The 14804-nt window shown below is 35.3% G+C and overlaps 1 protein-coding gene across 4 annotated transcripts in view; it reads left to right on the forward strand.

Annotated features, from left to right (window-relative positions):
• The window catches only part of GALNT7 (polypeptide N-acetylgalactosaminyltransferase 7), a 131699-nt gene extending 119656 nt beyond the window's left edge, over window positions 1–12043 (forward strand). For all 4 annotated transcript variants that reach the window (XM_079142952.1, XM_079142955.1, XM_079142954.1 and 1 more), the window contains 4 exons: window positions 428–646; window positions 4409–4507; window positions 5326–5454; window positions 9605–12043. In XM_079142952.1, coding sequence (XP_078999078.1) covers window positions 428–646; window positions 4409–4507; window positions 5326–5454; window positions 9605–9742 — 585 coding nt within the window. In that variant the 3' untranslated portion in view covers window positions 9743–12043. The remainder of the gene's footprint in view (window positions 1–427; window positions 647–4408; window positions 4508–5325; window positions 5455–9604) is intronic.
• Window positions 12044–14804: the final 2761 nt, after the last annotated feature.

A 14804-nucleotide genomic window follows, 5' to 3' on the forward strand; every position in this document is an offset into this window, starting at 1 on the left:
ACTCAGTTATCACAACATCAGCTTATTTTATTGCTCTATAGTTGCTTTTCCTTACCAGTTAATTTGGGGTTGTGGTAAAATGGTTCAATTCTGGTTGTTAAAAAATAATCAAAAAGTAACTGCAAGAATGTATTTTATCAAATAGAGCCATTTTTTCCCGACGGGTTCTGAAATGAGATTTTTCCCTACGCATACCAGTAGTGTGGTTCTAACAGAAAGAGATTGTTCTGGGAGAAAGAACACCAGTGCTCAGGCAAATTCTCAGGAACCCCCTGAGTTTCAATTTCTTCCTCTCTTGCCAGGATAGAATACATTGTCTTCAAATAAATGGTCTTCCAGTTCAGGGATGGTAGGTTTTATGTACCTCACTTTATGCCATTACAATTATTTACAATTTTCAAAATGATATTAATTTTATTTTTCACAGAATTATGTTAGAGTGGTAGAGGTCTGGTGGGATGAGTATAAAGACTACTTCTATGCTAGTCGTCCTGAATCAAAGGCATTACCATATGGGGATATATCTGAGTTGAAAAAATTTCGAGAAGACCACAACTGCAAAAGCTTCAAATGGTTCATGGAAGAAATAGCTTATGACATCACTTCACACTACCCTTTGCCACCCAAAAATGTTGACTGGGGAGAAGTAAGTATCAACCAATATTCAGATCACGAAGTATGTGTGTTTGGGGTCTGCATTTGGGAAAAGGCGGAAGAATTTTGAGGGAAAAGTTTGGCTAAAAATTGACAGAAACATGTACCAGCTTTCCAATCAACAGCCATAGCAACCCTGAGAGGTTTCCTCCCAGCCTCTGCACATGTGGCTGCCCAGCTTGGAACACTGCATTCCCTACTCCTGCTCCCGCCACTTTCCTGTCCCTCACTTTAGTTCCCTTTCTGGACTGTTTTCAACTTATCCTACTGCTGCCAACTTGGAGATGATGAATACTGAAAACAGTTTCTTACTGTTACCCACTTCATCAGAAAGGCTCAGCTCTGCGATCTTTCCATGGATTCTCCCAATACCCAAAATTGCCTGTCCCCCAACCAGTCTTAAGGACCTCCATCCCCATTGTGCCTAATGAACTAATGCAGGGACCCAATATACAATAGGCACTTAAGCAGTGCTTGTTAAATGAATTAATTAATGATAATAAAAAACAATTAAAATAAGGCAAAGGCACTGATGCCTGTTGTCATTTCTGTTTCTTCAAACTTGCCTCTTTAACCTCCCTTCTGATTGTACTCATCCATATGCCTTATGCTGCTGCCTCACAGTTATGCTAAAGTATCGTGAACTTTCAAGTCTATGTGCCATGCTTATTTATGCATTCAGCAAATATTGGTTGAGGGACTACTGTGTGCCAGTCATTCTTCTAGACAGAAAACAAGACAAGCAAGGCCCTTTCCCTCAGGGAACTTGTGGAGAGAGACACCAAAACAGAACAGGAAAACAAAGATAATTGACAGGTGGTAAGAACTAAAAAGGAAATAAACCTTGGATGCTGTCAGGAAGAGTGGGGACAGTGTGAGGAAGGCCTCTCTGAAGAAGTAACATTTAATCTGAGATCTGAATGTTAAAGAGCAAGCACATCAGAGAGCCAGGGGAGAGTGTTACAGGTAAAGAAAATGGTGAGTTCCAAGGCTCAGAGTCAGGAAATGCTTTGCATGTTTGATAGGCAGAAAAGAGGAGATTAAATGAGACAGAAGTGGCAAGTGTGTGAGGAGGAAGGCCTTTATCCCAAGGGTGGCAAGAAGCCAGGGAGGATTTTAAACAAAGAGGTAATATGATTTGATTTATAGTTTATTTTTAATCACCCTGCTTGGGAGTTTAGAGTAGAAATAAGGGTGCCTACAAGGACACGGTCTTTTGTCTTACCAAACACACTTGAACTGTAGCTCTTGTTTTGATCTCTCCCCCACCACACCTCTCTCTCCTGCATTCTTTATTTCATCTCTCTGGTTACAGCAAATTTTGTTTGACTCCCAAGTGGAGCATAAGCTTTTGGGAGTTCAGACCACATTTTTTACTATCTTTTAATCTCCCAGAATGCCTTCCTTGTGAGAGGAATGAACTCTGCTGATCTTATCTGGTCTCATGGCTTTAGCACCATCTCCACTCTCTTGATGATTCTCAGATATCCACCTTCAACTCAAATCTCTCTCCCAGGAACCAGACAAGTATATCCAAGTGTGTACTTGAAATCTCTGTTTGAATGTCTAACAGAATTTCAAACTCAATATACTCAAAATTTAACTCCATCTCTCCTTCCCCACCCCATCTCTGCTGATTGATTGATTGCTCGAGCCAAAAACTTAAAAGTCTTCTTTGAATCCTCTCTCACACTTCACATTCAGTTCCAGAATGTGATTCTTTCTTCACTTGGTCGAAGTCACCATCATCTCTCACCAACACTAAATTGTTGGCCCTCCTACAGACTTCTAAACACGCAAGTAGTCAGAGCGAGCCTTCTGAAATGCAACCCCTGCAAGTCAAGTCCTGCAGCCCCTGTGCTGGAAACCCTGCAGTCACACCCCATTCTCTCAGGCAGATTCTCTCAACCTCCTTTCTCACTGATGGCCAAGGCCTGCATCTCTTGTCCTATTGCTCTCCAGCCTCACCTGTCCTGCTTTCTCCACTCCACTCCAGTCCCACTGGCCTTGCTGGTCCTCAGACTTCCTCCAGATGTGCTCCTGCCTTTGCTTGTTCCCTCTGCCCATGATGTTTTCCTTCAGATATCTGCAGACATGTCTTAACTTGTTCACCTGCTTCAAGTTTGTCCACCTGTCATCCTCTCAATGAGACTTACCCTGCAGTACCCCCTCATCCCTCAGATCCCTAGCCCTTTCTCCACTTAACTTGCTCCTCTTTTCTCTTTTTTTCCTCTTGGCACTTATCAGTCTCTAACATAATAATTTGTCCACTTTTTTAAATATATATTTTTAGTTGTTGATCGACCCTTATTTTATTAATATTTATATGTGGTGCTGAGAATCAAACCCAGTGCCTCACACTGGCCAAGCTAGGCAAGTGCTCTACTACTGAGACACAACCCCAAGCCCCCATAATTTGTCTATTATTTTTTTTTAGTAGTCTCTTTCCTTCCCTAGAAATGTGAATCTGTTTTATTCACTGGGGTATTAAACCTTACAACATGCCTGACACACAAGAAGTACTTACTTAGTATTTGATGGTTGAGTAAATGCACGAATAGATGAGTGAATGAATGAATGAATGAATGGATATCATTTTCTGTCCTCCTTTTACTATCTTATTTCTAAATTCATTTTCATTTTCAACTCCCCTCATTCTGCCCCTTTACACTTCATTTCTCAACATTTCCTGAACATACAGGATAAAACCCTATCTGTTCAAAACATGTCTCTTTGATATAAAAGTAGAAGAGGGATGTTTAGGGATGGGACTGGGCAGAGTCCCGGGAGGAATGTAAGATGGTAACAGAGTAGATAATTGAAGTACATTATATGCATGTATGAAAATATCACAAACCCATTGTTTTGTTAATATGCACTAATGATTATAACAAAAAATAGCATAAAAAATATCTCCTGGGCAGTCTTCAAAGCTCCTCAGGCAGGATGAGGGGCTGCTTCCTCTGCATCCTCCCTACTGGCTGACACTTAGTCCTCTGTGCCCCTATAGACTGTGAGGGTACTGAGGACCATGACTTACTCATCTTTGTATTTTCAAAAGCTCTTTTATCATAGTGCACAGTAAATATTTGCTGAATGAATGAATGTAACATTTGATCCAAATACTATAGTGATGTATAATTGAGATAAATGTTTCCAAAAATAGTTATTTTGATACAGAATTCCATTCCAGAGATGGAAATCTATGTTTGCTTTTCATCCACATTATCCATAGTCAGAGAAAAACCTCATTGCCTGGTCCCTCTGCCATGACCTTTGCCTAGAGACCCCTGGAGGAAGCTAGGGAAAAAAGTGCCCCAACCTTTCTGAGAGAGATGTTATTAAAAATCCAGTTCTGCTCTAGATTCCTAGTGCCAGTGTCTGCTGCCACTGTGATTAGGTAGCTCTATTTTTTTTTTTGCTTCTCATTCATGTGAATTGTTATGATTCTGAAATTGTACTTATTGTATCATTTTATTTTTTTCCCCTGTGGTATTTTATGGCATCTATAGGCCTGTGCCCTTACTTGGAATGAGCTCATTCCAGTGTTGACTTCAAGATCAGGATTTCAAAGATGACTGGTATGCTCAAAACTACTTAAAGACTGATGATGCCATAATAATCTGGCAATAGACATCCCCAGATTTCCCTCGAAAATTGCAATATTTAACATGAATCTCTTTTACTCTGATATTAGAACTTATTAAAACACTAAAGCATCTCTTGCTTTTTGGTCCTTTGTTTGTATTTCTAGATCAGAGGCTTTGAAACTGCTTACTGCATTGATAGCATGGGAAAAACAAACGGAGGTTTTGTTGAGCTTGGACCCTGCCACAGGATGGGAGGAAATCAGGTACATCACCTTTTGCATTTACATTGGTCAGCATTGAGAGGTACAGAATTTATTGATCACAGGATTTAATTTGGTTTTCAGTTTGATTTTTTTTTTTTTTTTTTTTTTTTTCTGTCCAGGGATCAAACCTAGTGTTTCATACATGCTAGGAAAGCACTCTACCACGGAGCTACACCCCCAAGCCCAGTAATTTTGTTTTGATAAAATAAAATATTCTGTAAAGAATTGATAGTGCTAAAATGTTCATTTAAGTAAGGAAAATAACAGCAGTATTGGTTTTCACATAACAATCAGGATCTAGGATTGATATCTGTATGTAAGAGATTAAAATGTATTCTGAGTAGATATTTGTCACTCCAATAAATTGGAGAATTACTGACAGTAATGCATATTTTACTAATATATTTTCTTACTTCCTTATGTGGGTATTTTTCTTGTGTCTGATTTAGATTATGAAATATTATCAGGTCTGTTTCCAATTTTTCATTTTCTCACATTGCTGTTACATAATAAATATGTGTTATTGACCCATTCTGTAACTTAGAGCTAAAGAGTATAATTGTTTAAGTGTTAACAGGAATCTTCACCAACTTTAGAATATCTGTAATTCAAGCCTGTGGAATAACAGTTCCTAACACAAAACTACAGAATAATAAGTTATTCAGTTTAATTATAGAAATTTAATTTCTTCCTTCCTTCCTTGCTTCCCTCCCTCTCCCCCTTTTCCTCCCTTTCTTCCCTTTCTTCTTTTTTGTGAAGTGCATATCAGTAGGGAAGTTGCCTCTGTTAATTTTTGTTTCCTTTTTTTTCCTAAATAGCTTTTCCGAATCAATGAAGCAAATCAACTCATGCAGTATGACCAGTGTTTGACAAAAGGACCTGATGGAACAAAAGTTATGATTTTGCACTGTAACCTAAATGAATTTAAGGAATGGCAGTACTTCAAGGTATTGTTTCAACTCTTTTTTTTTTAATATTTTGTGAGTTTTATTATTTTATTTATTTATTTATTTTAATTAAAAATCATAAATTTACATAGGGCAATGTTGTTTGATTTATTCTGTTATTTTTTCCCTTCCCCCCCACTCCTCCCACCCCTCTTTTCCCTCTATACAGTCCTTCCTTCCTCCATTCTTACCACCCTCCTTATCCCTAACCCTAAACCTAACCCTAACCCTAACGCTAACCCCTCCTACCCCCCCTTATATGTCCTCATCCGCTTATCAGCAAGATCATTCGTCCTTTAGTTTTTTGAGATTGGCTTATCTCACTTGTTTCAACTCTTAAAATATTGTTCTGTGCTATTTGATTTTCAGTAGCAACTAGCATGGAATTTAGATGAATAAATCTAAAACCTGCATGCAAATTGACTTGCATTTTCCTCTCATTTAGTCATTTAAACAGGTTTTCCTGAGCACTGGGTGAATCATTGTTCTATAATGAGGCATCACTTTTATTCTCTGGTATAATATTGTCATGTAATGAGGTCACAGTCTTGTCCATGAAAACCTAATACTAATTTTAGTAACTCAGGAAAAGCAGTATTCTATGAAGCAATCATCACCATTGTTCCAGGATTAAAATCTGATTTTTAAAATCTGAATGAGTGATTCACTAAAGTAAAATGTATTAATACCTTAAAAAAATGTGTGGTTAGTATTTCATGTAGTCCAGCAGGTGGAGATAGAGACAAACAAATAAAACATACACTTAGCCCTTCACTGCTTCCTTGTTTGTTAATTAAAAACAACAGGATAAATGTATCTGTTTGCTTGCATTAAAGATCACCTTTATTCACATGACACTTCTGGGCCAGTTTTTGTATTTCAGCTATATGTGTTTATGCTCTGGGGCAAGGTGAGAATCAAATATAAGTTATGGATAACTAAACTGATTTATAGATAGTTTTCAAAGTCTAGATTTGACTAAAATAAATCAATTTATTATGAGATAAGACACTTGGAATGCTTTTTCAAACTGAAAGTACATGGCAACACTCAACTTTACTCCTGTAATGTTTATTCTCCTACCCCATCTGTCATGTAAGCACTTGTTTGCTGTGTACTAATAATATTATGACCTGGCTTAATAATTCCCAGTTATCATCTTTCATAGCTAATTATCAAAAAGTGGTATTTGTTAAAAGAGTAATTGACACATATTTACTCTTTTCATTAAATCACTCTTATAACAAGTTAAGAAAAATATTAATAAACCATGAAGAACAGAACGTTTATTTTCACAAAGAAAAATGAATAGCTGTAAATGGTAGAGATCAGTGAGAACAATATTAGTATAATAGTAGAAGAAGCCTAGTGGACCAGAAATGACCATCAGAAAGTGATGGATGGGGTAGGGAGTATAGCTCGGTGGTGGAGCATAGCCCTGGGCTCGTTCCCCAGCACAGTTAAAGAACAAAGTGATGGATGAAACATGGAATGTATGTGTTCTAGACATTTTAAAGGCAACTGCACTAAATGAATGTTTGTACATCAGAAGTTGCTAAGTATTCACTGGTGTTCAATGATACAGTAGATGGTATGAGAGTTTGAAAACTAGCCACACACTATGATATAATGGCAGAGAAGAAAAAATGCAGTAATAAAAACAAGCAAAATGCCACCAGAATGCAAAGAAGAGGCTAATGGAAGTAATGATTTATGACGTTTTCACAGAGGACATATTATTGCACCAGATACAAATTATAATTAAAAAAAAAAAAAAAAGCTACCCATGGAAAGCAAGGTGCAGTAGTGCACACCTGTAATCCCAGAGACTCAGAAGACTGAGGCAGTAGGGTTCCAAATTCAAGGCCAGCCTCAGCTACTTAGCACGACACTAAGCAACTTTTGAGACCCTCTCTGAAAATAAAAAAATATATATATATAAAGTGCCCTGGGTTCAATCCCCAAAGTCCATCCCCCAAAAGAAAAAAGCTTCCTGTGGAAGATAAATAAGAAAACTAGATGTGCAGAGAAAATATGTAGGAAATTCTGAGAATCACATTTCATTTGATATTTCTAAATTATACACTATAGGAAAGAACATTGAACTTCATTGTGTAAGTTTTGGAGAGAGATTGGAATTATTTGAGGAAAGTAGTAATAGGAAACAGTGGATACTTTTGGGAAAATAATTCTGAAAAATACTGTGAGATGTGACCTGATGAAGCAAGGTCAGCTCCATCAGCAGTCCTCAAATGTTCTGGTCTCTGGACTTTCTTTACAGTCTTCAAAATTATTGAAAATCCCCCTCAAACAGCTTTTTTTTTTTTTTTAATGTAGATTATCACTAATAATATTTCCAGCATTAGCAATTAAATCTGAGAAGTTTGTAAAGTTTTTTAAGTCATGTAAAAAACTAATAACCTTGTAACATGGTAATATAAATACCATATTTTAAATGAAAAATGACTTTTTTCTCATACACACACACATGCAAATAGAAGAATATCATAGTCTAGAGTTTTGTAAATCCCTTTCATGTCTGGTTTATAGAAGGCAGTGAATTCATACTGCTTCTGTATTCAATCTAATACAATTGTTTAATTGGCATATATGAGGAAAATCTAGCCACACACACACAAACTTGCAACTTGAAAAGAGAGGGATAATTTAATAACTTTTTCAGAAAATTGTGACTTCTTTGATACTGCAGTGCAACTCAATAATTGGTAGTTTCTTTAAAGTTATCAACAATATAGAAACTGAAATCATATCAGTGAAATTTTGTTCTGTTTTAAACACTAAAATTCATTTGTCCTCTTATTTTTGATTGAACCTTTATCCATATGAACTTTAAACATCATGCATTGCTCACTTAGAAAGTATTTTTTACTAAGTTACATAAATCTTTCAAGTGTTAACACATTTCACTGTACAATATTCAAAAATCACAAATGTAACCCTGATTTCATCAAAAAAGTCTTTTTGTGAAACTTTCAATTTTTCATGGCAACAGATGTAGGTTTTCCAAAACTCAAGTTTTGCCTGCAAACTCAAATTTTATCAATGGAAATACACACTGTCAGGGTTTTTTTGTTTGTTTGTTTGTTTCTTTCTTTCTTAAAATGACAGTTTCACTTCATTTTTGAGAAAATGTCTACCCATTACCCAAGTTTGAATAATTAGTTTGTTGATGAATTGTCCTTTCTAGTAACAGTGGCATTTCATGAAAAAAAAAAAAAAAAAAGACAGATAGTTCATCCCTCAAATCAATTATACAAATGCTTGTCCTTAAAATACTATTGTACTTTCTTGTGTGGAGATACTTGATACATCCTTCCCATTTCATCTCTAAAAAGTATTTTTGAACAGTAGACTTGAGGTTCAAAATTTAATAAAATGAATACGTGTTAACCCCTTAACCAAGGATATTCTTAAGCAAAACCAATATTGGTTTTTAACTGTATGTGGCAGTGAAGAAAGACTATGACTCCAGGCACATTTGGGTGTCATTGCTTGATTTATGCTAAGGCTTCAACAGTTTATTCACCATTGCTTTTATTCCATTAGTGTAAATGTCAATATATTGAAGAGGTAAATGAGTTCTTAGTATTCTGAAAATAGTTTTCATCTTCTAGATCCAATCTTGGGTAGTCTGAGGACCACACTTTGAGAAACACTGAGCTACACTGAAACAACCTACAACATATAAAAACTAACCTTAAGGCATAGTCAGTAAGGTTGAGAAGGAAAAAATATAAACTAGAAACATTACAAATATCAGTTCTTGATAACTGGTATAACACAAACAAATGGAAGTACAGTATTTCCTGAGGACTGGAAAGCTGGTATTGTCATTGCCCAGGATAGGAACCTAGAGCAGTAGGCTTAAGGGGAAAATGAATTTAGGATTGAATTTGACGTACCTGCTATATATTATGATTTAACAAACAATAAAAGGACCTAGAAATATGACAATCAAGAGAAATCCAAAGTCTGAGGTATGGTTGATTTAAGCTGGTATAGTTGGTATAAGCTTTCTAGTTAGCTTTAATTATTTCCTTATGAAAGCCAGATATTGACTGATAATAGCAGGGCTATCAAAAGAGTCCAAATTTAAAACCTATTTTTCCTTCCTTACTGTGTTTTCCAGAACCTGCACAGATTTACTCACATTCCTTCAGGAAAGTGCTTAGATCGCTCTGAGGTCCTACATCAAGTATTCATCTCTAATTGTGACTCTAGTAAGATGACTCAAAAGTGGGAAATGAATAATATCCACAGTATTTAGAAAGAATAAAAGAAACCAATAATCTACCTACTGACAAGTAAATTTACACAGGACTGAAAACCGCCTGAAACCTGCTGCAACAATTATTATTAACTTTGTACAGCTCCAAACCTGGAACCTCCTGATCAGTTTGAAGGACATCGATAAACTGTGATTTTACAATAACATTATCATCTGCAGTTACTGTTTACAAAACTGCTTTTACCTTAAACTTTGTAGATGTTTACATCTTTTTTGTTTCGTTTTAAGATGATGTTGGTAATTTGTGCCTTTAACTCTGTTTTGTGGAAATAGAGTTAAAAGCATGTCGTCTTCTTTGGGATTACACTCAGGGGTCTGAAAGGCAGTTTGATTTTTTTTTTTTTAAACACTTGAAAAAAGGTTGTAGTAACCAGACTTTCATATATAACTTGGTGATTATCAACCTCCTGTCTTTATTTAATTTTACATCTTTTTGAAGCACTGCCACAGGTTATTAGCCAAGGTGGCCTTCCTTCACAGTCATGCTGCTTTTTTGAAAGGTGAATTTCAACACATTTAGTGCCTCTTTTCATTTCTCAGTATATTTTTCAAGAGCTTTTGATGAAATTTATAGATGGTAATGATGGAATGAATTGTCACCTGTATCAGGAATACTTGGACTTCTCAGAAATGAATTTGTGTGCTGCCATTTCTATGAAGTTGAATGTTATGTGGCTTGAATAAGAAATGATGATATGTCACACCTCAAGGCTAGTACACGGGGTTTGAAGATCGTATGGCGTTAACTCCCTCACCTGCTGGCATTCTCAGTGCCATCAGTCCATGCCAACTCCTAGGGTAGCAAAGGGGTCTTCCAACTAGAGAAAAATGGTACTCCTACATTTAGGATTTACTTTTCCTCAGTACCTGCTGATATCGAAAGCTATAAATAATTCTCAGTTTTGAAATTGGGGCAGGGCAGGGGATACCCAAAACAACATAACACCACTATGAACACATCAAAGGTTCATTCTGACTGAGGTAAGAATTGCTAAGCCCTTTTTTAGATTAAGCCTTATAAAACTCCTGTGCATTACATCCTAAGTTGTATAACCTATGAAACCAAGAGTGAATTGATGTTTCATTTATCTTCATCCAAATGAAATTCCCTACATATATTTTAAATTAAATTACTAAGAATACCGTTCATTAACAATTGTGAACTACTTTTTGTTGGATTGGGTATTAGTTCTCTAGTGTTTCTTAATTTCTTTTTAGGAAGTGTATTTTTATTAGCATTTTTCCAGTGAAAAGATTTGTTTAGGTTTAAACATTTATTAGGACAGTACCTACTATAGGAGAACCAAATACTGCAAATAATCAATTCAATTTTGGTGTCTAAATAAAGTCTTTTATTACCCAAAAGATTAAAATGCCTAAGTTGAGTACTTAAAAAAATGTGATAAGGTAGAAAATGGCAAGTAAATTAAGCATTTTTGATCTGTAATCATGGTATCATTACAGTAAAGGAATTTAAAAACTACTACCAGAGGGAAATGTTTTTAAAGCCTAAAAAAGAAAAGAAATCCTACATTTGTTTAAAAGAAAAATCTACATATTTGTTTCATCCAAGCTTAGTTCTTAAATTTGGAGAGTAAAAGTTAAACATCCTAAACAGTTTTACTTAAAATTTTGAGTTGTCAGTTTGTATTTTGCTACTGATCTGTGATCAACCATTTTAATGTTCATCCATTTCTAGGGATATTTAAAAAGAAATACATTTATATGCTTATATAATTGCAAAATAAATCAACTATGAAAAAGAAACAAACAGAATTGAATTGGTACTTTAATTACTTTCGTGTTGGCAAATAAGCCCCATTTTCCATGTTGAATAGTTTATAACCTTGTTATCTATGCATAGGCCTAAGAAAGGTGGCACATGAACTGTGCATGTAATTTTATGGGTAAAATTAAATGTTTTTTTGTGCAATTCATTAAAAGAAGATACTCTATGAACATGATTCTATATATTGAAATCAGAAACCTTACCAAACATGAAAAACATCAGAAGCTGCTGCCAGAATGACTATTTTCTACTGTAGGCTACTCTGGAAATAATTCCCATATCCTTGCTTTGTAAGTTGATAATATCACTATGCATTTCTACACATTTTATAAATTTGATTTATGCAGATTTTGATACACTGTATGTTTCTGTAGAAATTGTACAAATATTCAGAATTTTATTAGGGTAAATTTGAGAAGCTTATGTATATCTTAATTCTGGGTTGCTTGTTTTTTAGGTGAGAAAAAAATAAAATATTGTATTTTAATCCATGGTCTTTCCAGTACTTGTAATCATTTCTAAATCTACACATTTTAAAGAATTAGTTTTATTTACAAGATATACTGTTTATAAGTAAAATATTATAAACCACAGTTACTAGTTGACTGTGTGCCCAAGTGTTGGGTTAGAATTCTGTTGCACGTGCTTAGAATACTCAGAGCTGCCGGTGGGGTGGACACACCTGTAATCCCAGCAGTTTAGGAGTCTGAGGCAGGAGGATCTCAAGTTCAAAGCCAGCCTCAGCAAAAGATAGGCACTAAGCAAGTCAGTGAGACCCTGTCTCTAAATAAAATACAAAATATGGGGCTGGTGATATGGTTCAGTGGTAGAGTGACCCTGAGTTCAATAAAAAAAATAAAAAAAAAATCAGTGTTTATCTGTCTATAGGAAGGAAGCATAATTTTTTTAAAGCTTTACATGTCACTGATTTTTATAATCACTCAAATGTTGCAAATATAAAGGTTTCTTGGAGCTGAGGTTGTGGCTCAGGGGTAGAGCGCTTGCCTAGCATGTGTGAGGCACTGGGTTCGATTCTCAGCTCTGCATATAAATAAATGAATAAAATAAAGGCATTCTGTCCATTTAAAAAATATATATATGTGTATATATATATATAAAGGTTTCTTTTTACAATTCTTTTGCTTGCCTGTGCATAGCGATTTTTTAAGTCACCTATCCAATTATAGAATATAATCCCAGTAACCTATATCTTTCTTGGCAATGTATTCTACTTTATAATTGCCTGTTGAAAGTGTCTTTAAATCAAAATTCTTTACAACCCAACAGATCAAGTGAGTAGAGAAAAGCAAAAAGAAGGGAAGCATACTGAATGAAATTAGAAAAATCCATAGGACCATATGGTGCAAAACACACCATCCCAAGAGAAGATATGGCTGCTAACAGATTCAAGTAAGTAGCTTTGTTGACTTGGGACCTTCCAACTCATTTGTCTGTTGTCATGTTTTTCAGTTCTTAGCTGCTATAGTGATAGGCTAGGAAATTTGAAAAGTGACAGCACTAGACTGGAATAAATGGGGACCCACTTATTTTGTAAGATAGTCTCTCACAGGAATCTTGGAATATATTTCATTTCCTGGCAAAATATAATTGGAAGAGAATCCACCTATAATTCAATGGAAAACATGACAGGTACCTGACCAGAACCAGATATCTGATAGGCTAGTAGTTTAGGTACATAAAAATTAGTCCATGTGAAAGCATTTTTTAAAAAATATTGAGCACCAAGAAAATATTATTCATTAGAATAAATCTGATGTGAAAATAGACAAAAGTTTGGGTTTTGAGGACCATCATCCCTATAATTGGAGAATAAATAAAGGGCTGTTTCTAAATTAGTTTCAATAATTGCTCTGCAACTCTCATTTGTAAGATTTTGAAATGCCCATAATTGAGGTTGGTAGATTTCTACTTCTGAGTGAATTAGGCCTGGGTCAATACATCTGAACAAAAGTATAACAGAGGACTCCTTAATTTTTACAATGGAATGATTACGTTGTAGTCCGCTCATCTGAATGGTAGTATAATGTAGTATAATAGGGTGGACTCAAAGTTTGACTATTTGTATTCGAATTTCTGTTCCACTACAAATTACCTGTGTGACCCTGGGTTGAGTTATTTAACCTCTTTTCTAACAGTTTGCTTGTTCGTAAAATGAGGGAAATAATAGTGCCTGTTTTATAGGGTTGTTATTAGTATTAAATGAGTTAACATATATAAAGTGTTTATATAAAGTTCCTGGCACACAGTCAAGGTAATATAAATGTTAACTATTATTATCTGGTTTCAAAGTCTTAAAAATCTGTCTTTAATCAGAAGAATAAGATGGTTGCACTACAGACCTCTAGAAAGGCTATGTGTATATGCATGTGTTTCACATATCATACGTCATTTATCATTACCCTACTTTACAAGTGAAAAAATGAACCTCAAAGGTTAAAGAAACTGGAGGTAAGATGGTTTCCAAAAGAAATTGGAATATGTCACCCTCATGTCATTCACATTATAAGCAGAAAGTAGTTTTCAGTGGTCCAATTCAACCCTTAGATAGAACTGAGTGCCGTCTTGAAGAAGGTGGGCCTTTAAATTCTTTCAATGAATTTTCACTTGGAATTTTAATGTGGGTATATAAGATAGGATCAGCAGTGCTCACAAGTAATCCCAGTGACTCTGGAGGCTGAGGCAGAAGGTTGGTAAGTTCAAAGCCAGCCTCAGCAACTTAGTAAGACACTGCCTTAAAATAATAATCTTTTTAAAAGGTCTGAGAATGTAGCTCAGTGGCAAAGCATCCCAGGGTTTAATACTCAGTTAAAAAAAAAAAAAAAAAAAAAAAAAAAAGTGTTTTTTTTTTGTTTTTTTTTTTTAATATGGGTAATCAGACTCCAATTGAATTAAAGATTAAATGCTCAAAACTAAAACTAATTTTTTGGTTTTGAGGCAGGGTTTCACTAAGTTGCTGAGGCTGGCCTTGAACTCATGATTCTCCTACCTCAGCCTTTAGGATTACAAGTGTGCACTACCACAGTGGGCTCAAAACTAAATAATAGTAGATGGTTGTGACATAGTAATTAGTATTGGGCTTACCCTGGGCATTCTAAATAACTCTAAAACTGGACAAAATATATGGTGGCAACTGTTTTTAGGAATTGGTTAACAGATAAACTGTATTGTAAAAAAGGGAAATACACAAGGTGAAACCCAGGTTCACTATGTCTATTGACCTGGGAGAACTTT

The sequence above is a fragment of the Sciurus vulgaris genome (genome assembly GCF_902686455.1).
Source record: "Sciurus vulgaris genome assembly, chromosome: 5".
NCBI classification, from domain to species: Eukaryota; Metazoa; Chordata; class Mammalia; order Rodentia; family Sciuridae; genus Sciurus; species Sciurus vulgaris.